The 22,790-nt window shown below is 36.9% G+C and overlaps 1 protein-coding gene across 1 annotated transcript in view; it reads left to right on the top strand.

Moving 5' to 3' along the window:
• The window catches only part of LOC106861576 (titin), a 238,036-nt gene that overhangs the window by 131,374 nt on the left and 83,872 nt on the right, over nucleotides 1-22,790 (top strand). The window contains exons 174-208 of the mRNA XM_088167962.1: nucleotides 928-1,032; nucleotides 1,525-1,602; nucleotides 1,992-2,045; nucleotides 2,365-2,448; nucleotides 3,440-5,302; nucleotides 6,257-6,307; nucleotides 6,951-7,346; nucleotides 7,537-7,812; nucleotides 8,047-8,322; nucleotides 8,474-8,613; nucleotides 9,075-9,201; nucleotides 9,288-9,551; nucleotides 9,661-9,927; nucleotides 10,051-10,314; nucleotides 10,831-10,970; nucleotides 11,086-11,212; nucleotides 11,325-11,591; nucleotides 11,683-11,949; nucleotides 12,405-12,671; nucleotides 12,758-12,897; nucleotides 13,841-13,967; nucleotides 14,703-14,845; nucleotides 16,783-16,906; nucleotides 17,778-18,044; nucleotides 18,192-18,289; nucleotides 18,422-18,590; nucleotides 18,688-18,954; nucleotides 19,096-19,362; nucleotides 19,454-19,732; nucleotides 19,824-20,232; nucleotides 20,337-20,461; nucleotides 20,557-20,823; nucleotides 21,469-21,738; nucleotides 21,934-22,236; nucleotides 22,341-22,643. Of these exons, the coding sequence (XP_088024088.1) occupies nucleotides 928-1,032; nucleotides 1,525-1,602; nucleotides 1,992-2,045; nucleotides 2,365-2,448; nucleotides 3,440-5,302; nucleotides 6,257-6,307; nucleotides 6,951-7,346; nucleotides 7,537-7,812; nucleotides 8,047-8,322; nucleotides 8,474-8,613; nucleotides 9,075-9,201; nucleotides 9,288-9,551; nucleotides 9,661-9,927; nucleotides 10,051-10,314; nucleotides 10,831-10,970; nucleotides 11,086-11,212; nucleotides 11,325-11,591; nucleotides 11,683-11,949; nucleotides 12,405-12,671; nucleotides 12,758-12,897; nucleotides 13,841-13,967; nucleotides 14,703-14,845; nucleotides 16,783-16,906; nucleotides 17,778-18,044; nucleotides 18,192-18,289; nucleotides 18,422-18,590; nucleotides 18,688-18,954; nucleotides 19,096-19,362; nucleotides 19,454-19,732; nucleotides 19,824-20,232; nucleotides 20,337-20,461; nucleotides 20,557-20,823; nucleotides 21,469-21,738; nucleotides 21,934-22,236; nucleotides 22,341-22,643 (8,871 nt within the window). The remainder of the gene's footprint in view (nucleotides 1-927; nucleotides 1,033-1,524; nucleotides 1,603-1,991; nucleotides 2,046-2,364; nucleotides 2,449-3,439; nucleotides 5,303-6,256; nucleotides 6,308-6,950; nucleotides 7,347-7,536; nucleotides 7,813-8,046; nucleotides 8,323-8,473; nucleotides 8,614-9,074; nucleotides 9,202-9,287; nucleotides 9,552-9,660; nucleotides 9,928-10,050; nucleotides 10,315-10,830; nucleotides 10,971-11,085; nucleotides 11,213-11,324; nucleotides 11,592-11,682; nucleotides 11,950-12,404; nucleotides 12,672-12,757; nucleotides 12,898-13,840; nucleotides 13,968-14,702; nucleotides 14,846-16,782; nucleotides 16,907-17,777; nucleotides 18,045-18,191; nucleotides 18,290-18,421; nucleotides 18,591-18,687; nucleotides 18,955-19,095; nucleotides 19,363-19,453; nucleotides 19,733-19,823; nucleotides 20,233-20,336; nucleotides 20,462-20,556; nucleotides 20,824-21,468; nucleotides 21,739-21,933; nucleotides 22,237-22,340; nucleotides 22,644-22,790) is intronic.

Genomic DNA, 22,790 nt, shown 5'->3' on the forward strand with positions numbered 1-22,790 from the left:
GGGCTGTAGCCTGAAGGTCTCTCAGATGCAAAGGATCTGTAATGAAAACAGAGCAGAACAATGAAAATCTAGTTCCCTATCTTTCTGTGTTCCATTTTCCTTCTCTCTTTATACTAGAGTTGAGAGTCCTCCACTGCCCACGGCGTAAATGTTATTAAAGTTACACGTGTAGTCTCTGTATTCTCTTTTATGGCTTTCCCAGCAGTACTGCACAGATCACAGAACCCTGCGGTTTGCACGTCAGTCCCATTTCCTGCAGAGTCTGGGGCACTCTGAATCATTTCGTGCTCAACTGTTGCTTAGAAAAATGAAGCACTAATTCCAATTCTCTTTGAAATACCACAGAGAGATGATTCATACCTGTGTACCTTGTACCTTCAAATTTCAGACAACATAATAAAATACAATATTCCATTTTTCAGATTACAATGTCTCCATCTCCAAGATGGAGAACTGAGAAGACAAAACCAAGTAAAATCAATAGAATGGAAAACAGACATTATATAAACTTGAGCTCTCCAAATACTTGGGGATTTAGTATTGTTCTCTCACTGAAGTCAGTGGGAGTTTAATCATCTTTAACTACAGTTAATAATTCATGATTACATATAGCAAGTCATCATTTAAATAAGAGAACAAACCCATAAGATATAACAAGAAATTTTATTCTGACGTAGTTAACATTAAAACCTTTTCTCTCAGATAGGCTGCTCTTAATAAAAATGTATTTTTTCTTTAGATGACTTGAATTTTAAATGACTTTCAGAATAGTATCTTGAATAGTTACACAAATCTTCCATTTCTACTGAGCTATATATTTTATTTTCCTGTTTATGTATGGTTGGTGTTTTTAATCTTTGTCTTGTTCACTGTCTTATTCTTTTGCTTGCCTGTCCTTTAAAAACCGAGATTTCTTTTCTTTTGAAGTTCTTAAAAAGAAACCTGAAGAGGAAGAACCTAAACCAGAAAAAGAGCCTAAACCAGAAGTTAAACCTGTACCTACACCAGTAGAAAAAATTAAGAAACCTGAAGGTACTAGATTGCTATCAAATCTATTAATGAAATTATATATTTTCTTAAGTTGAGGAATGAAATCAATATCTTAAAAGATAGTTTGCATTGGCCTAATTGTGTGATTTAACTCTTAGCTGGAAGTACAGCCAAGTTTGACATTCACATTTGGGTCTGAATTCTGCATTTTAGTATTGTTTCTCAATCTTCATTGTGTATAGAAAAGTGCATTATAAATATTTTATATAATACTGATAAAAATATAACTACAGCAAAACAGTTAATCTAAGCATTCTTATAGATAACATTTTGCAAATATGTGTCCTTTTACCCATTTATAGTTTCTAATTTATTCAAATCTTACTCTAAGAAATATATATTCCTAAACCTTATGAACCTCTGAAACTGTTCACATGTAAAAACAATGAAAGCTGTTAATACACTTGAGGGTATTCTATATAGGGATTTAAGTTGTTTTAATATATCTTACAAAATAAAAATATTATTTTAAAGTCCCAGAAGTTCCTACGAAGAAAACTGAGATACCAACCATAAAAAAAGAGGAGAAACCTGTGCCTGAACCACCAAAAGGTACAAACGTGTGGTGCTCTTTTTCCTTTTTGCAGTAACTAAACAATATTCAGTGCTGAATATCATGCTATATTAACATAATGTATTACTGTCCTCCAGTCTGTCATGACTACTGTGTCCTCATTAACCATTTTGCAATCTTCTGTATTTCTTATTGTTTTTATTCTTCAATGCTTGAAAAAGTCATCTTTTATCCATTGTTTGCAATCTTGCTTTACAAGAGTTAAACTCAAGGTAATTTCTTGCTTTTTTGGCCAAATAAAATAGAGACTGATAAGCTCTGTCTTCATTTATCTCTCTCTGTGTTGTTCCTCCTAACTTCTAATGCTCAATGTGATTGCAAAAAATGTGAACTAACCTACTTGTAATTTCTGTGTTTGAAATGGCAGAAACTAAGCAAGCATCTGTCCCAGTTCCTGGGCCTGAGCCTAAACCTGCAGTAGGTAAGAATTCTTCAGAATTCTAGTGAAGCTTTTCTTGTGTGTCTAGTGTTTTCTGTTCTGGGATTTCTTGCTAAAAGGACATTCACAGAATCATAGAACACCGGGTTGGAAGGTGACTTCAAGGGTGATCTGGTCCAACCTTTCTTGGCAAAAGTGCAGTCTAGACAAGATGACTGAGCACCCTGTGCAGCTGAATATTAAAAGTGTCCACACAAAGGCCTTTAGGATTAACAAGACTAGAACTTTCCTACCATCTACAAAACATTTTAAAGATGATACTTAAAGTAAGACCTATTTAAACTTTTTTTTCCCCATGCAGCTCTAAAGCCTCCAAAACCAGCTGAAGAGCCAGCACCCACTGTTACTGCTCCAGTGACAGCTCCAGTTGTTGGGAAGAAAGCAGGTATTTATGTGTATTCTATGCTATTTAGAAGGTTTTTCTCTGACATACCTAAATACCTTCAGTATAAAAAATGGGAAGAGCTGTACAATAACTCATTCACTACAGGAAGATTTGAGGTCCTATTCAAGGATCTTGTTATTCTAGGTACTGTCACGTAATTTAAAACAAAAACATCTCGGTACTCTGGAGACCAATCTGTGCTCTTTTGTCTGGATGGTAATATGTGTGTCTTTATTTGTTGTCCTACTATGAAATTTGTGTATTCTGTTGTTTTCTTGATGTTCCTCATGTCCTGATATATGTTTTGTGAATTGTATCTTGTATTTCTTGTGCAGACACAGAGAAGTTACATGTTTCTAAGCAATTGTTGTGTTGTTTGGTTTCCTGCTTCTGATTTGTCATTGAAGCCCTAAGGAAAACTGACAATTATGTTGAAGAATTGAGTATTGCTGCTTTCATCTGCTATGCTTAGAACTCGGGAACAAAGCCTCCTGTGGAAAAAAAAAAAAGCTGTGATGGTTCCATTTCCTCTGAAACACTCTGAGCCCATGCTCCACCAGCAGAGTTGATGTCCATTCTGCTCACCCACCATTCATGTGGCAGCAGAGCTCAGATCTTGGGCATTTGAGAAATCATTAATGCCTCTTGGTCATTGATCTGGTGACGTAGCCTGCAGTGGCACAATTAATCTATTTTATGTCAGTGACCAGATAGCTGTCATTTTCTGCTGCTTTTAACCTACACTGGGTTTAAATTGGTGGGCTGACGAGACAGTGAGATACTAACACTGGTTCACTTACGTTTTCTGTTAATGTTTGCTGTTTGTACCTTTCTTTTGTGGTTGTGTTGTAAGTTTATGTTGTGTAGAGAGAAAGTGTTCTATGTTTATTTTATTTCAGGTATATCTGTAAAATTTGTCTTAAAATGTATTGTTCCTGAATCTTATTCTTATGGATTTTTACTCTCTAAATTACCTATGAAACCTTTGTAGCTGCAGAAAAGCCTGATGCACCATCTGTAATAAAGCATAGAGATAAAATGCCCTCAGTGGAAGAAGAAAAGCCTGAGACAATTGTGTTAAAGAAGATTTTGGTTGAAAAAAGCTTGCATGTAAAAGAGAAAGTAAGTCCTAAGGAGACAGTTCCAGCCATAGAGCCACTTGAGTATAAAATCTCACTGGAAAAGGCTGGTGGAATACTGAGTTCAGAGACAGACAAGCCGGAGAAAGTGTCTCTTAAATATTTTGTCCTGGCTTCTGAAGAAGAGGAACCAGAAATGGCACCTGTAGTTTCAGGAAAGACTACCCTTACAGGTGGGAAATTAGAAGCTGAAATGGATCGCATTACTTACACAAAGGAGGAGCTACCACTACCTGATGAAGAAATGAAATTGATTTCTATAACATCTGAACATGTGGAAAAAGATTCTGAAGAAGAAAAGGAGGATGAAATTAAATTGCTTGTTCATAGGGAAGATGCTACAGAGAAGGTCTCTGAAAAGTTTAGTGTTCTACATGAAGGAAAGATGCCCGACCATAAAAAAGAAGAAGAAATTGAATCAACTTGTGAACCTAAACCCAGAAAGCCATATCATCCCAGGGACCAGAAAGGACTTCTAGGAAAAGAAAAAAAATCCAAAAAAAGTTTACAACCTGAAAAAATTCACATTAAGGATAAAACTTCATTTGTACAGGATATCATAGAGGCAGACATAGCTGAAACTCCTCAGCTTAGAAATGAAAATGAGAGAGGAGGTTTTGCTCCAGAGAAGTCTGAAGTTCCACTTGGAGAATCTGTGAAGGGACATGACATAAAAAGTAAAATTCAGAGGATGAAGCAATCTCGTAGCACAGTACCTGAAATTCCTATAGATAAGATTCTTAACAAAGAAGCAAAGAGAATGGAAGAAATTCAAGATGATGAGAAAGACAAGAATCTGGATTTTACATCAGCAAAAGTACATTCCATAGACCTGTCTGAGGAGGCTCAGCCAGGATTGAGAAAAGATGTTGACCTAGAACATCCTATTGAAGGCGAGGAGGTTCCCAAAGAAAAGCCTCACACAATTTTTAAACCATCTGTTCTAAAGTCAGAAGGAGTAGAAATGAAAGCAAGAGAAAAATACCCTACAGAGAAAGTTCATTATGAGGAGGGTTTAGGACAATTGTTGACTGAGAAAGCACTCCTAAGTGATGAAAAAACAGGCAAGAAGATTATACCAGAGAAGGAAGAAAAAACTATCTTTAGCACCCACTTTAAAAAGGGCAAAATTCGACAGTCAGATGCCCCTGAAATTCTCCCTGTGGAAAAAGAACTTGATACAGTGATTACAGGAGGAATGGCAAGTGAGGTTTCCAGGGGAGAACATGAAAAGGGAGTCATATGTAAGTCAGTAAAAAAAGTTGCTATTCAGCCACCACAAAGTCAAGATGAACAACAAATTCAAGACGTTCATACCATTCAGGATGAACATAAAGATACTCTAGCTTACAAAAGCAGAAAAGATAAAATTGAAGAAAAGCAAGCTGCAGAAGGTATATCAGATGAAAAAAGATCACCTGAACATGATATTGGAAAAAGCACGTCAGGTATCATGAAAAAGGAGAAGGGAAAGCTCACAGATAAATTATTGTCAAGCAAAGGGATCCTTGCAAATGGAGAAGATACTTACTCCTCAAGCACAGGTAAGGTAATGACTTCCAAGAAAGCAGAAGGAGAGAAAGAATATCAGAAATCAGAACGTGCTCATCTGACTGAGCAGACCACTAGACTTTCAAGTGAAAATAAGAATTTGGATGCAGCTGGAGAACCATGTGAAATTCTGGATGTCCCAGCAAAGTCTCATGCAAAGAGAGGTGAGGAAGACTGATGCCACATTCTTCCATGAAGTGCTTGTACCATTTGCTTCAGGAGAGCACCACCTGCCATTGTGTTTTAGTAACACCATTTGCAACTCCATCAAGTCTGTCAGCTGGCTTTATTGGCATTCAGCCACTCTTCACGTGTTTGTCTTACCTGTCTGTACATATAGCTGTGTGATCACTGTTCATTGTCTTAGTCTTACACTTTTCAAAGACTTCATAAACCCTTCTGTGTGCCATTGTCTTCTCAGGAAAACTCACATTTTTTTCCTAGCATTTGTTTTTCCATCCATTACAATCAAATCTGTCCTGCATTTCATTCATGTCATTCTCCCATTAAAAGTATTTTTTATATTTCCTTTCACTAAAAGGTAACAAGAAGCCTCATAATATGGGTAATATTTTCAAAAGTCTGTGATGATTCATCACAGATTAGGTTACTGACAGAACATCTCTCACTTGTAAAAGTACCACATTTTTCTGAAACATATATTTAATTTACACAGCTTATAATTTTGTGGCATTCATTAGTAAAAGTGTGCAAGTTTAAAAAAAAACCCTCATATAATTTTAATAGGCACTTAAGCTATTTTGACAGACAGGTGGATATTGATCAAGGGCCTAATCTTAAATCCAGGGTCAAGGAATGACAAAATTTTGCAAATTAATGGGCGGGACAATGCATTAAGGAAATAGGAGCTTTTAAGCTGCCTGTTAGACTCTACTGCTGAATATGTGATTCCCACACTTCGGGGATATTGAACTTACTATTGAGATATAGACAGTATAATTTCTATAGAAATAGAGATATGTTTATATCCTTTCCTTCCCTTTTACATGTAGATAACTAAAAGAAAAAAAATTGATATGTAAAATAAATGCTTGTCTTAGTTTTAGTAAGTGTGTTTATTTAACTACATTCCTAATAATCTTGCTGTTCTACTTCAGAGGCCAAGCCACCAAAAGAAGAATCTCCAAAGGGTATCAGTCCAGTCAAAGGTAGGATATTACAAGCAGTACCTTGTCGTGGTTTAACTCCAGTTGGCAGTCAGGCCCCACACAGCAACTCACTCCCTCCCCTATGGTGGGAGGGAGGAAAGAATGAGAAGGGTAAAAGTGAGAACACTCATGGGTTGAGGAAAAGCAGAGCACACAAACAAAGCAAGGAATAAGGAATAAGGAATTCATTCACCACTTCCCAAGAGCAGGGATGTTTTCACCCATAAGCAGAACAGCAGGGTTCCATCCCTTGAAGGGCAAATGTCATAACTCTGAATGGCCCCCCTCTTCTTCTTTCCCCTGTTTTATATACTGAGCATAACACCATATGGTGTAGGATATCACTTTGGTCGGTTGGGATCAGATTTCCTGGCTGTATCTCTTCCCCATTTCTTGTGCACTCCCAGGCTTCTCAGTGGTGGGGCTGTATGAGAAGCAGAAAAGGCCTTGGCTCTGCAAGCACCTCTCAGCAATCACAAAAACATCTCTGTTATAAAGACTGCTTTCAACACAAATCCAAAACATAGCCCCATACTAGCTACTTAGAAGACTGTTAAATCTTGCCCCAACCAAAATTAACACAGCTTACAGTCAAAAGCAACTAATCAGGATTAGTTTATTAATTTCTGAATCTGAATTACAGCCAAGAAGACACCTTCACCAGCAGATGCAGAAAGAAGGAAACTCAGGCCAGGCAGTGGTGGTGAAAAACCTCCTGAAGAGCCTCCATTTACTTACCAACTCAAGGCTGTACCACTGAAGTTTGTCAAGGAGATGAAAGATATAGTGCTAAAAGAAGCTGAGTCTGTTGGGTCTTCTGCAATCTTTGAAGTCCTTATTTCACCATCCACTGCAATTACCAGCTGGATGAAAGATGGAAGTAACATCCGAGAGAGCCCAAAACACAAGTTTATTGCTGATGGCAAAGACAGGAAGCTGCATATTATTGATGTCCAGCTGTCTGATGCTGGTGAATATACTTGTGTATTACGACTGGGGAACAAAGAGAAGACTTCTACAGCCAAACTTATTGTTGAAGGTATTCCCTATTTCAAATTTATCAATAGGCTAGCTACTCCTCAAACTAGAACTGTTGCTTTGTAATTTTACAGTAGTTGGTGGATGCATCCTTCTGTTTCTCTCAATCACTACACATATTATATGAGGTATTTCTGCATCACGTGTTCTATATATAAAGGAGACAAATCAAAATAATTTGTTTCCCACAGAACTCCCAGTGCGGTTTGTGAAAACCCTTGAAGAAGAAGTGACTGTCATTAAAACCCAGCCACTGTACTTAACATGTGAGCTTAACAAAGAAAGAAATGTGGTCTGGAGAAAGGATGGTAAAATCATCAAAGCCAAGCCTGGAAAATTTGCTCTAGGTGTTATTGGTTTGTCACATTCCCTCACAGTCACTGATTCAGATGATGCTGATGCTGGCACTTACACTGTTACTGTGGAAGACTCTGAACTATCATGCTCATCTTGTGTTAAGGTAGTAGGTAAGCAACCAAAATCATGTTCTTTTTTCTCTCTAGGATATTTGGGCCACTTTAAAATTATGAAAATCTTTTCTCATTGTCTTACAGTATAAGTGGACTGAGAAAATTTTTACAGCTATTAAAAGCTTGTTGCGATACTAAATCTCTTAGTTATTCTTTTTCTTTTTTATGACATATATATTTGTAATAAAAGTCTGCTAAGCTGTTTTCTTGTGTAACTTTTTTGTCATGCAGAAGTTATAAGGGACTGGTTAGTAAAACCCATAAGAGACCAGCATGTTAAACCAAAAGGAACCGCCACTTTCAGCTGTGACATTGTCAAGGATACACCAAATATTAAATGGTTTAGAGGAGATGAGGAAATCCCTGCTGAACCCACTGACAAGACAGAAATCTTGAAAGAAGGAAATAAAATTTTCCTGAAAATCAAGAATGCTGGTCCTGCTGATGTTGGAGAATATGCAGTGGAAGTTGAAGGTCGCAGATATCCAGCTAAACTGACCCTTGGTGGTAAGGAAGCTGTTACTTGGATTATATTTAATCTCCTTGTAAGCCAATGTTGAAAAACATCTAAATAAACAAACGAAAAAGGTAACCTGAATTATTAAAAACCTCTACCAAAATTGATCTAAACATATATGTGTTCATTTGTGCATTGTAGAACGTGAAGTTCAGCTTCTGAAGCCATTAGAGGATGTTACAGTTTATGAGAAGGAAACAGCAAACTTTGATACAGAAATATCTGAAGAGGATATTCCTGGTGAATGGAAGCTGAAAGGAGAAATCCTGAGACCTTCACCTGTAAGCATCCTTGAATTTTACATTATTTATTTAAATTAAATAATGTGAACAGGTTCCTTGAATTTTATGTTAAGACATGTCATTGCTACTCAGTCCAGAATATACGATTAAAAATACTGTTTCTCTAAGCAAGGATTATATTTTTACAAAAGCTAAGTTTTGAAGGCCTTCATTTTCTTAAGGTATTACAGGACATAATTCAAGCAATAGTAGAAACAGCCTATATACGTTGTTGTAGGAATGATTCTGTGATTCTAAAGGAGTGTGGAATGCTGAAGAAATGTACTCCATATTTTAATTATTGAGTAAATATGTTAACTTTCCTTGAAAAGCAATTTCATTTTTCCTAACCCTTTATCACATATACAATGTTTATGAAAATCTCTTTATTAAAACACCTAGCAGCAAGGCATTTGCATTACACAGGTATTTGTATTTAACCAAGTCTGTTATCTCTCCAGACATGTGAAATCAAAGCTGAAGGAGGAAAACGCTTCCTAACCTTACACAAAGTCAAGTTAGATCAAGCTGGTGAAGTCCTTTACCAGGCCCTTAACGCTGTCACCACAGCCATCCTGACAGTAAAAGGTATGATGCCCCACAGAGTGTGACACCAGCTTGGGCAGAGTTCACATGGAGCACATTGCAAATGATGTGTTATCTTTTGCTTCCAGAAATCGAATTGGACTTTGCTGTGCCCCTAAAAGATGTCACTGTTCCTGAGAAGCGCCAAGCAAGGTTTGAGTGTGTCCTTACTAGAGAGGCCAATGTTATATGGTCTAAGGGCACTGATATACTCAAGATTGGAGAAAAGTTTGACATCATTGCAGATGGAAAGAAGCACATTCTTGTTATCAATGATTCACAGTTTGATGATGAGGGAGAATATACTGCTGAAGTTGATGGCAAGAAGAGCACAGCAAGACTGTTTGTGGAAGGCAAGCATTTTCTCCTGAACAAAAGAATTTTTTAAAAGGATAAAGAATATATCTTTCAGGACTACATTAACCTTTCTTTTCTGATTGTATCTATGTGTCTACATTACAGGTGTGAGGCTGAAGTTCATATCACCTCTACAGGATCAAACAGTGAAGGAGGGGGAAACCGCTCACTTTCAATTTGAGCTTTCTCATGAAGACATGCTCGTGAAATGGTTCAAAAATGACAAGAGACTTCACACAAGCAGAACAGTTTTAATTACTTCAGAAGGCAAAGTTCATAAACTAGAAATGAGAGAAGTAACACTTGATGATATCTCAGAAATAAAGGCTGTAGTCAAGGACATGAGCACACAAGCGAACCTGAAAGTCTTAGGTATATAATTTCAAACCTGCTATAGAATAAACATTAACCATTTTTATAAGTAGAAAGTGACAAAATACTGACATTTTAGTATATTTATGTAACTAATTTGTCTTATCACTATGGCTTTTGTAGAGGCTGATCCATATTTCACTGTGAAATTACAAGACTACAGTGCTGTAGAGAAAGATGATATTACTCTGGAGTGTGAACTTAGCAAAGATGTGCCAGTGAAATGGTACAAGGATGGTGAAGAACTAATAGCTTCCAACAGAATTTCCATAAAAACAGATGGCTTGCGCCGTATCCTGAAGATCAAGAAGGCTGCAGAGAGTGATAAAGGTGTTTATGAGTGTGACTGTGGAACTGACAAGACAAGTGCCAATATCAGCGTCGAGTGTAAGTAATCGTGTCTTCACTAAGGGGAAGTACCAAAACCTTTGTAAACCAATGTAGACAGGCAGACACTCTCTAGAGAGCAACATCAAAAATGTACCTGTGGAAAGCATGCTGTTATGATGAATGGCTGAAATATCTAGATTTAATGATATTGAAAGTGACAATATATTTGATGATATATGGATAGCTGTTACAGAGGCTGTGATGATCAGTTACTCTCTCTGTGCAGTTACCATCAGGAAAAAAGTCAGTTTCGTTCACTGTAATAGATACCTGGGTTAATTATTAGGAAAAATATTCTTAGTAAAAATAACTGAATTTTCAGAAATATTATAGAAGGAGGTTGTAGACTGCCAACTTGCTGCTTTTTAGGAATAGGTTCGATAAACACTTACTGATCATAGCATTTGAATGTCCAAAAGAAGAAAAGGGAGAGACTTAAGATGCTTTCCAGTATTATATTTCTATGGTATGCAATTTGTGAGTAAAGAGATGTTTTGATTTATTTTTTTTTAGCTCGCTTAATTAAAGTGGAGCGCCCACTGTATGGAGTGGAAGTATTTGTTGGTGAAACAGCACGCTTTGAAATTGAAATTTCTGAGCCTGATGTCCATCCTGTATGGAAGCTAAAGGGAGAAACCCTAACACCTTCACCTGTAAGGATTCTTCTTTATTTTTAGACTATAAATTCCAGTAGGAAAACATGATTAATAATAGTGTTTTCTTAGAATATTAATATTTGGAGTTGGGTGTGTGTTTCTTTATTACCAGGACTGTGAAATCATTGAAGATGGGAAAAAGCATATTCTTGTCCTTCATAACTGCAAACTTGATATGACTGGAGAAGTGTCTTTCCAAGCTGCCAATGCTAAGAGTGCTGCTAATCTGAAAGTGAAAGGTACAGTCTGCACTTGGCCAACAGTTCCATGTGTATTTCAGGGCCTGAGAACAAAACTAGTGTCAGAAAGCATGGTATGAACTGATCTGAAAGAGCTCTTCTTTGATTTCAGAACTGCCTCTTATCTTCATCACTCCGCTAAGTGATGTGAAGGTCTTTGAGAAGGATGAAGCTAAATTTGAATGTGAGGTGTCCAGAGAACCCAAGACTTTCCGCTGGTTGAAAGGAACAGAAGAGATCACTCCTGATGAAAAATTTGAAATTATTTCAGACGGAACAAAGCATTCTCTGATTATTAAATCTGTTGCCTTTGAGGATGAAGTAAAATACACATTTGAAGCTGAGGATAAAAGAACAAGTGCCAAGCTAATTATTGAAGGTTTGTTCAGCTTCATCTTTCTCAGAAAGTTTTGCATCATATACTTGCATAGTGTATATTGATAACATTATGTCATGTTACATTGCTGTAGGTATCCGCCTGAAATTCATCACTCCTCTCAAGGATGTAACAAAGAAGGAGCGAGAAACTGCAGAGTTCACTGTGGAGCTCTCCCATGAAAATATCACTGTGGTCTGGTTCAAGAATGACCAACGATTGCATACCAGCAAAGTGGTTTCAATGACAGACGATGGCAAATTCCATACACTCAAAATCAAAGATCTTACTATTGATGATACTTCTCAGATAAAAGTGGAAGCTATGGGCAAATCCTCTGAAGCTAAACTCACTGTTCTTGGTAAGAATACCCAAAAAAATTTACCTGATACATATTGTTGGAAGAGTTTTATTAATATAAAATAGCAATCAGAAAGTCTTGGGGTTGGCCTAAATCTAAATTATGATTTTGAAAATCTAACATTTTGAGTTTCTTCTTTGGGTCTCCTTTTGCCTATTCATGAAGGGTGATTACAATAATTTTAAAATTTCATGCAAAGTCGCAAAGTTAGTAAGTAAATACTTAAAACAGTGCTCTGAAACTTCTAGAGCATCAAAAAAAGTTGTCAAAAATATTAGTAATGCCCTGAATTGTTTCTAAGGTGTTTATTGGTTTCTTTTTTGTAACAGAACTGTGAAAAAGGACTATATTTAATCCTTCTTGCAGGATATAAATAGGAAATATGTTTTATGGTAGAAACTAGTTGTTCTAGACTTAAACTTCAGACTGAAATGCGTCTTAACTTTTGCTTGCAGAGGGAGACCCTTATTTCACTGGGAAGCTGCAGGATTACACTGCTGTGGAGAAAGATGAAGTAATCTTGCAATGTGAAATCAGCAAAGCAGATGCCCCGGTGAAATGGATGAAGGATGGCAATCCAATTACTGCATCAAAGAATGTTGTTATTAAGGCTGATGGTAAAAAGAGAATCCTTATTCTCAAGAAAGCTTTGAAGAAAGACATTGGACAGTACACTTGTGACTGTGGTACTGATCAAACTTCTGCTAAACTTGATATTGAAGGTATGATTCTTTTAATGAGCTGCTCTGTAGAGATCTTTTGGGATCTGCTAGAGACTGAGGGAATCAATCACATTTTTCTTCTCCAGACCGGGATATCGAGATTATACGACCACTGTACAGTGTGGAGGTGATTGAGACAGAGACTGCCCGTTTTGATATTGAAATCTCTGAGGAAGGTGTCCATGGCAATTGGAAGCTAAAAGGAGAGCCCCTGACTGAATCAGCTGTAAGCAAATATTTCGTGATAGTTTTATATGTGTGTCTCAACACTTTGTGGGCAGGTGGGGCATGAGGGAGAGGGTCACTGCAGAAACTAAATTTGATCTCTTTCTGCTTTCAGGAAGAGTCACTATATTAAAATAGTGAGGTTTTTAATTACTAATATTTTAAATGTAGTACAAATGTAATCCAAGATAGTTAAATAATAAATGATTTTTAATGTAAAATGGTACATTCTGCATTGCTAACAATATGTAACAGTCATCCAAAGTGCAAAGACCTTGTGGAATTCACTTAAATGTAACAGCATTTAAAAATGCAAACTTTGGATGGCATGCTTTTTCCTATGGGTTTTGAGTTATATTTAGTTTAAATAGATGTAGATCACATTTCCAAACTCTTTTTCATTTCTGTGACAGCTAAAATTGGTGTAAAATGGTATAGAAGTTAATCAAATATTCTAAGCTCCTTGCTGGAAGGATCTGGAAAATAAACAATACAATCACAATTGGCAATAATTTGGCTTCTGTGTAATGGCATAAATGTGAATGATACACGAAAATCAGAAGTTACATGAAAATCACTGTCTGGATAAAAGAAGGAAAGGTCTTCTCAAGGAAAGCTCACAGCACAGGCTTAGCAATTTCTGGTTCTCTTAGGGGAGCTAGGCTTCTGGCTGGTCTACATATATATTAATATATTGGCTATTCAGTCAGCACAGAAATGCGTTGCCTCTTGCCCCTACTTTCCAAGAGGAAGCTGACTGCCCTAAGGAGAGAGTTTGAAAGGAAGGGCCTATGAATGAGTTTTTATAAGGTATATTTCACATGGGCCTAAGAGTTCTGAATGGAGTAGAAGAAAACAGTTGCATGGTATGAGAAGCAGGGGCTCTTTCAGTGAGTATTACAAAAAACAATACTGAAAAAATTATTTCAATTCTGTTTTTGCAGGAATGTGAAATCAAGGAGGAAGGAAAAAAGCACTTCCTCACACTGTACAATGTACGCTTAGATCAAGCCGGTGGAGTAGATTTCCAAGCAGCAAATGCCAAGTCTGGTGCTCACCTTCGAGTGAAACGTAAGTGTCTTTTAAACTAAAATTAATTGATTAATTAAGTGAAAACATGGTACTCACTGCCTCTTTGGAATGGGTGGCAAATCTCTATACTGTATTGAACCCACAGCAATCCTTTCCAGAATAGCAATTCAGGGATTAGTTATTTTGTTAAGGAATGTCCTATATATTTTTTAAACTTATATATCATTTATTCATATAGGAGAAGTAAAATTAAGGAGATGGCTTTGAAGGCTGTTTCATGGTCTGGCATCATATATGCTGTTATGAAATCAAATATTGCAGGCAAAGGCTCTGCTGCATCCAAGTGTCACGTGAGCTGGAGAGGATAGGATAACAGTGATATCTGGGGATAGGGTTAAGAGCTTGATGGACAGGGACAGACTACATGGTTGAAGACCACTTGTTTCCCACTCCAATCCCAGCCCTCGCTATTTTGGAAACACATGCCTTATCTAGCAACAGGCATGCAAGGCTTGGCAAGGAGACAGATGCAGAGCAACTTTCCTGCTGACCTTGTTCAATTTAAAGAAACACGCTCTGCAAATAGGAAATTGTAGGTGACCAGCCCTCCCCTAAGAACCCAGGGTGGCCTCTTCTATTTAGGGAATTTAAAGAGCAGCATTGAGATGTCTGGCTCTCTTGAGGGAAGCCACCATGGAGATTAGTACATAAGGGCAGCAGCTCTCTCTTGGGTAGAAGTGACTAATCGAAAAATTATGTCTTCTCCTTACCAAGCTCGAGTAATTGGCTTGCTGAGACCACTCAAGGATGTAACAGTGACAGCTGGGGAATCAGCAACCTTCGATTGTGAACTTTCTTATGAGGGAATCCCAGTAGAATGGTTCCTGAAAGGAAAGAAACTGGAGCCCAGTGATCAGGTAAAGAAACTAAAATTTATTTCTTCTCAAGTTTCCTCCTCCTTCTTCTCTTTCAAGTCTCTTCCCCTTCTTTATTTCTTATTTATTCTCTGCCAGTTGAAGTACTTGGGCACAGCAATATTGTAGTACTGCTGTGTCAAATGCTAAATCATCTCTAAATCAGATACAATAATTTTCCCCAGAAATTCCAATATTCTGGGATACTACAATTATTTATCATACAAAGGAAAACTAAGGTTCCAAAATATCAATCATTACAACAGTGATTTTGTACCTGATTCTGTTGGAGATTGAGCCATAAGGATACTGAATAATTTTTGCTCAGATTAGCTGTGGTTACAGGGAGAGGATTTTGAAAGGTGCTATCAGGAAAAGCTTTTTTTTCTTCTGAATGCTGAGTTGCAGTCCAATTCAACATATAAGGGGATTAAGAGGATTCAAATTCCATTTCAGGCATTTGTTCTGGCTCTCCAGATAACTCTGGGCAGATTTGCTTGTCAAGCACTTCTCACTAGCTATTTTTAACCCTTCATCAAGTGCTGGCTCTTAATTCTGAGATCTGAGCAGCCTGGAATGCAGTCAGTTTAATGTTTAAAGTTAGTGGTAGGGGGAAATAAATAAAGAAACATAAATTAATACATTAAGACTAGGAAATGGGTATTACTGGTTGTAAGCCTTCATTTTGCATACTAGGCCTAAAAAAGTAATGCAAATTCAAAAAAAAGTTGGAAACCTAAGACAAAGTAAACTTTCAAGGCTTTGCATGACCTAGTGAAGTTTCCGAACCTGTAATAATGCTGCTAATAATACTTTAGAACAGATTGCTATTTCTTTTAAATACAATTTTAAACCTTTTTTTCAGGTTTTGGTAGATCTTTCTGAGCTTTAAGAAAAAACCCTAAAAAAAAACTATTTAATAAAATAAGTAGAATGTAGAAATAGGAAAATCAAAACAGATCATGATGATAACGGACCCTATTACAGTAATTAAGGACATATAAACAAAGTTGGAACTCAACAGATGAGTCATGAAATAAACCAAGATAATTATTTTTGAGTTTCAGCATAAAAATGTGAAAAGCTATTGATCAGTGCAGTGGATTGATAGTTGACTGCCTGGCAAGGAAAATGTCATATGTTCGGTATTCTGTATAATGGAATATTATTTTGGGCTATTCTGTCCAAGCTGTCATTTTAATTACATGAAAAAAAAATCAGATTTATTAGTTTACATATACAGTCAAAATTGTCATTTGAACAGTTGAAGCTTTATCAAGATGAAATTGAGAGTAAACCATATATTTACTCAATGAATCACTTTCTACCCCTTTGAAATAGCCTCTTGAAACACATTTACAGCTGTCTTTAAGAATCAATCTAATTGTACAAGTGTTTCATTTTAGCTGTTGCTAATTCAAACAATTTTATTACCTCTGTGGCTGGCATTTAGCTGAACATTTATAACCTTTATTCATTGAAGTGGATTTTTTTGTTTACTGTGTTTGCAAAGTGGTATCTGAAATAGGTCACCACAGAAATTAGTCTTTTAGGCAGATTTTTTTACCAAATTTTTATAATAGAAAGTCAAATTGGCATTTCCAGAGAAGTGTATGTGGGGGGTGTCAAACCTCTATAGCTGCAAACGTTTTTCTTTACATGTAGCCAGCAGTAATGCCAACTTTTCCCATAAATCTACTTATTTTTTGTATTTATTGATACCTGTTCAAAATAGACTTCATCTCAAGTCAGCCCCAAAATGCTCAAAGCTTTGAGGATTGAGCTATATCTAGTATATAAGAAAAGAGTTGTCAAAATTTCATGTGAAAGTGGACAACTAAACTCCACAAATCATAAATAGCATGATATTTCATGAAATATATCTTAAATATTTGTTGTAGATGTTCACAAAGGGTTTTTTTTTTTTTGTATTTTGTAAGGTTGTGACCCGTGCTGAAGGGAGAGTTCACACACTAATTCTTAGAGACGTCAAGTTAACAGATGCAGGAGAGGTATCACTGACAGCAAAAGATTTCAGAACTCAAGCAAATCTTTTCGTGAAAGGTAAGTCAGTCATTTTAATTAAACCATAATCAGCATTAATGGCCCATTCATTATTCATCCTGGAAGAGGAAGCTAATACACAGTATTTATCAAGTGGCTGGGATCATATATACAATATTCAGTTGGTAGATAAGTTCCCTGATTAAAAAAGCCTCCTACTTAAAATCTTTGCACTTCTCAGATGAGCAGAACAAGGGGAAAACACTGGAAATGGGTCAAATCTGGGAGATGAACCAGTTCTTTAAGACTTCCAGGGCTTTGCTGCAAACTTGAACATTCAATTGGCCTCAAGAGGCTCTAAGAACACCAGCCTTTGTGGCTCCCAGTGGCTTTTTCTGTTCTTTTGAATAACCTGTGAATAACCTGTGAGAGCACAACTGGACCATCACTCAAGGGACAATATAACATTGTCTGTATACCCTCTTGTACTGCTTGCTGTGCTATCATTAAGAAGTAAAAGAACTGCACACACTGATCCAGTAATTCAAGAAAAAATTGAAAAGAAAACCCTAAGAATTCTCTAAGATCACAGTATAACTTTAGAGTCACTGAGATTACATGGGCATTTTTCAGCTAAAGAAATTGATTTGCAAGGCTTTGTGATGATTTTTTTATTAAAAACCCCATGGACAAGGATACAATTGTCTAAATTTACAGTAGGCTGAAAATGAGGAAATTACCTGAATTAACAAAAAATATCTCTGTATTAAAAATAAAAAATATTTTAAGAAGCCTTCAGTAGGGACATCTAAGTGCCTTTTTGATTATTCAGCCAAGGAAGATTAATAAACATCATGGGACAGTTCTGTACAAGCAGAAGACTGGCTATATTTTAGATCTTTTCTATCAAAAATGTATCTGTTTCTTTTAGAACCCCCAGTTGAATTTACTAAACCACTTGAAGACCAGACTGTTGAAGAGGAAGCCACTGCAGTACTGGAATGTGAAGTTTCCAAGGAAAATGCAAAAGTTAAATGGTTCAAAAATGGAGAAGAAATTCACAAATCGAAGAAGTATGATATCATTTCTGATGGCAGGGTCAGAAAACTCATCATCCGTGGCTGCACACTGGACGATGCAAAAACATATACCTGTGATGCTAAGGATTTTAAGACATCATGTTTTCTCAATGTGGAGCGTGAGTAATTCACAGTTTTCTACAAAATGTCTAGGTGCTGTAAAGGCAATGTACTGTTGCCTGTGACTGGCAGTATATCAATGTTGGTAATTTTTTACTTCTCTAGCGTAGACTTGCCTCTACTAAAAATTTTCTATTCTCTTACAGCTATTCGTCTCGACTTCCTGAAACCCCTGACTGACCTTGAGGTTAAAGAAAAAGAATCTGCTCGGTTTGAATGTGAAATTTCTCGTCCAAATGTCAAGGTCTGTAGTGATACTTTTTAATCTCAGTAACTCCTTCAGCTAGAGGGGAAAATTTTGTTATATTGCTATAAAAGAACACACTGAAATCTATAATGATCATGTCAATAACCATGTTGATTTGTTCTGAAACAGGTGAAGTGGTTCAAGGATGGCATGGAAATTAGAAAAGGCAAAAAGTATGACATAATTTCTAAAGGTGCAGAACACATTCTTGTCATCAGTAAATGTGTCTTTGATGATGAAGCTGAATATTCCTGTGAAGCAAAAACAGCTCGGACTTCTGGCCTACTTACAGTGATAGGTAAACACAGCGTTTTAGAATCTGTAAACAACAAAAAATGTGAGAGTGGGGTTTTTTTATGGCAGGCTTTAATCATCTTTCCAAATTACTTTTGCAGAGGAAGAGGCTGTTTTCACAAAAAATCTTCCTGATCTTGAAGTAAATGAAAGTGACACTGTAAAATTGATCTGTGAAGTTTCAAAGCCTAATGCTGAAGTTACTTGGCTTAAAGGAGATGAAGAGGTGCCTGATGGTGGTAGATTTGAACACATTTCTGATGGTAGAAAGAGAATTCTTGTTATACATAATGCTCATCCTGATGATGCTGCCAAATACACTTGCAAGCTCCCAAGCTCTAGTACTACAGGAAAACTTACTGTACATGGTAAGAGTGCTACTTTGGTGGGCTTATAGCCTGGTAAAAAAAAAATTAAAACATTAAAAAATCAGAAATAATACACAATTTGGTTTATTCCATTTGCAAGTAAAAAATAATATATATATCTACAAAAATGTTTCCTTTCAGAACTTGCAGCAGAATTTCTTACCAGACCACAAAACCTTGAGGTGCTTGAAGGAGAAAAAGCTGAATTTGTCTGTTCGGTATCCAAAGAAGCCATTACAGTACAGTGGCTGAGGGGTGACACAGTCCTGGAGCCTGGTGATAAGTACGACATCATTTCAGATGGCAAAAAGAGAGCACTTGTGGTTAAAGACTCTGTTCTAGGAGATACAGGAATGTATTCTGTCACGGTTGGTGAAGCTAAAGCTACAGCACACTTAGGAGTGATTGGTAAGCTTTGTTTTATCAATGTGTAGGTTCTTGTTTTGTTGCATTCTGTGTACTACATGATGTCCTATTTCTTCTGTTTTCTCAATTTCAGAAAAACTCAAGATTATAACTCCTCTTAAGGACCAAGAAGTTAATGAGTGTCAAGAAATTATCTTCAACTGTGAAGTCAATAAAGAAGGTGCCAAAGAGAAGTGGTACAAAAATGACGAGGCAATATTTGATAGTGCAAAGTACATTATTGTTCAGAAGGGTGTAGTCTACACTCTCAGAATCAGAGATGCAGAGCTGAAAGATCAAGCTACCTATACCATCTCACTGACAAACCAGAGAGGTGAACACGTTAAAAGCTCTGCCACCTTAAAAGTATTAGGTAAATAACCTGTACTACTTTAAAATTGTTTCATCATTTATATTTAATTTCCTATGAGCATGTGAAAATGTTTGCTTTTTTGTCACAACAGAGGAGGATCTCAGAATTGTTGAGCCCCTTGAAGACATTGAGACCACGGAAAAGAAAACGGTCACATTCTGGTGCAAAGTCAATCGCCTTAATGCAACTCTCAAGTGGACAAAGAATGGAGAAGAGATCACATTTGACAGGCGCATTTTGTACAAAATCGATAAATTCAAGCACTCATTGATCATTAAAGACTGTGGATTTGTAGATGAAGGTGAATACACTGTTACTGCTGGACAAGACAAATCAGTTGCAGAGCTGCTCATCACAGAAGCACCAGCAGACTTCACTGAACATCTTCAGGACCAGACTGTCACTGAATTTGATGATGCTGTCTTTACATGCCAGCTTTCCAAAGAGAAAGTCAGCGTAAAATGGTACAGAAATGGAAGAGAAATCAAAGAAGGCAAAAAGTATGTACATTTTATTGTACGTCCGAATGTGCTAAACATGCTTGTTTTGCTTTGTTGCTTTGTCTGGAAACTAAAAATACTGCTGATTTTTCTCCCCTATAAAGATACCAGTTTGAAAAGGATGGAAATCTGCACAGATTAATCATAAAAGACTGCAGACTAGATGATGAGTGTGAATATTCCTGTGGAGTGGATGACAGGAGATCTAGGGCAAGACTTTTTGTTGAAGGTATGTGTAAAAATGGATGGGATTTATTTCTACATTATTTAATAATAGTACAAACAATAATCAATTAACACCAAATAAATTAACATTTATTGCAGAAATCCCTGTTGAGATTATTCGACCACCACAAGATATTTATGAAGCTCCTGGTGCAGATGTCATCTTCATGGCTGAATTGAACAAAGATGGTGTGGAGGTCAAGTGGTTGAGAAATAACATGATTATCATCCAAGGTGACAAACATCAGATGATGAGTGAAGGAAAGGTCCACAGGCTGCAGGTGTGTGACATAAAGCCCCGTGACCAAGGGGAATACAGATTTATCGCCAAAGATAAGGAAGCTAGAGCTAAACTTGAATTAGCTGGTAAGTTCCTTGCTTTGTGCTTCTTTTATAAAATCTTAGATTAGTGAATTTAGTTTAACTAAATTGATTTTTGCTCTTTCAAAGAGTTGAACTAAAATGAATACACATCAGTCTGAGAAAAGTGTTAAACCATTTGAAGTTTGTTTAACACGTCTGTTAAACTATATGAATATGAATTTAAACAACAAATACTTTTTGTTGTACCGTGCTGATCCAGCTGTTGAGGAAAACACATCACTTTTCAATGTGTATATACCAAAGAGCAAGATATAAGCTCAAAAGAGCTTTAAGCTTTTAATTAAGTCACTAAAAAAAAAAAAGAAAATTATTTGGCCTACTTATTTAAGTCATATTAGACATATAATTCCTATTTTGTCTATTTTACAGAATAATTAAATTAGTTTTTGAAAAGCAACTCTTTCTTTCCTCATTTTATAGGAGGACACAGTACATACCAACCAGCCTGTATTTCTTTTTCTGGAGTTGTCCAACAAGTATATGAAGGATTTCTTTAGTGTTTACACAGCAGCTCCTTTTTACTTTTCTGTGTTTTGTTTCAGTCTTTGCTGACTGCATATCAACTTATTTATCTATATATATACAAGTACTGACTTAGTACTGACTTTTCACATTTTTCTTTCATAGCTGCACCTAAAATCAAGACTGGTGATCAAAACCTTGTGGTTGATGTTGGGAAACCTTTAACAATGACTGTCCCATATGATGCCTACCCAAAAGCAGAAGCTGAATGGTTGAAAGCAGGGGAAAGTCTGCCCACAACAACTGTTGATACAACACCTGACTGCACTACCTTCAAAATTTATGAAGCAAAGAAATCAGACAAGGGAAGGTACAAGGTTGTGCTTCGAAACAAACATGGCCAGGCAGAAGCATTCATCAACGTAGAGGTCATTGGTAAGTACTCGTATTATTAAAACCTTTTTTACCATTATTTCACTGAGTAAAAACCCTTTATTGAGGGGGGACCCCTCTGCTTCCCCTCATGGGAAAGCTGTAGACAATATTGAGGTCTCCCCTCAGATTCATCTTCTGTAGCCAGAGGGGAGAAAATAGATGCAATGCCCTGAAGTATTGTCATATCTTTAACAGATGTTCCAGGTCCAGTTAGAAACTTGGAAGTCACTGAAACTTATGATGGTGAAGTTGGTCTCGCATGGCAAGAACCAGAAAGTGATGGTGGAAGTAAAATCTTAGGGTATGTCGTTGAGAGACGTGACATCAAGCGTAAGACCTGGATTGTGGCCACAGACCATGCTGAAAATTGTGAATACACTGTTACTGGACTTCAGAAAGGAGGAGTTGAGTACCTCTTCCGTGTTAGTGCACGCAATAGAGTGGGCACTGGTGAGCCAGTGGAAACAGACACACCTGTGGAAGCTAAGAGCAAATTTGGTGAGCAGAAGTTACAAAAAACTCAGTGTTTGATGGCTATGTAAAAAAGGCAGGAAAAACCTACATACCTTCTCTTTCCTTTTTCCTCCTAAAATAAAATGCAGATGTTCCTGGTCCTCCTCAAAATGTAGAAGTTACAGATGTGAACAGGTTTGGAGCCACACTTACCTGGGAACCACCTGAGGATGATGGAGGATCCCCAATTACTGGCTACGTTATTGAGCTGCGTAACAGAGCTACCATCAGATGGGAGCCAACTATGACCACAGGAGCTGATGAACTGTCAGCTGTCCTGACTGATGTTGTGGAAAATGAAGAATATTTCTTCAGAGTAAGAGCTCAAAACATGGTTGGAGTTGGCAAACCAAGTCCTGCTACACGTGCAGTAAAAATCATGGACCCAATTGGTGAGTATGCAAAGTATGTATAATTGTGATTGCATTATGAGACAGGAGCATTTTGGATGCTATACATGCAGGAAAGTTCCATTGATGAATATGTGTGCTGCAAATACTGTATGCAGTTAGATTTTTCTGCTTCTATCCTTCAAACAT

The sequence above is a fragment of the Sturnus vulgaris genome, chromosome 7, assembly GCF_052056855.1.
Source record: "Sturnus vulgaris isolate bStuVul1 chromosome 7, bStuVul1.hap1, whole genome shotgun sequence".
Taxonomy (NCBI): Eukaryota; Metazoa; Chordata; class Aves; order Passeriformes; family Sturnidae; genus Sturnus; species Sturnus vulgaris.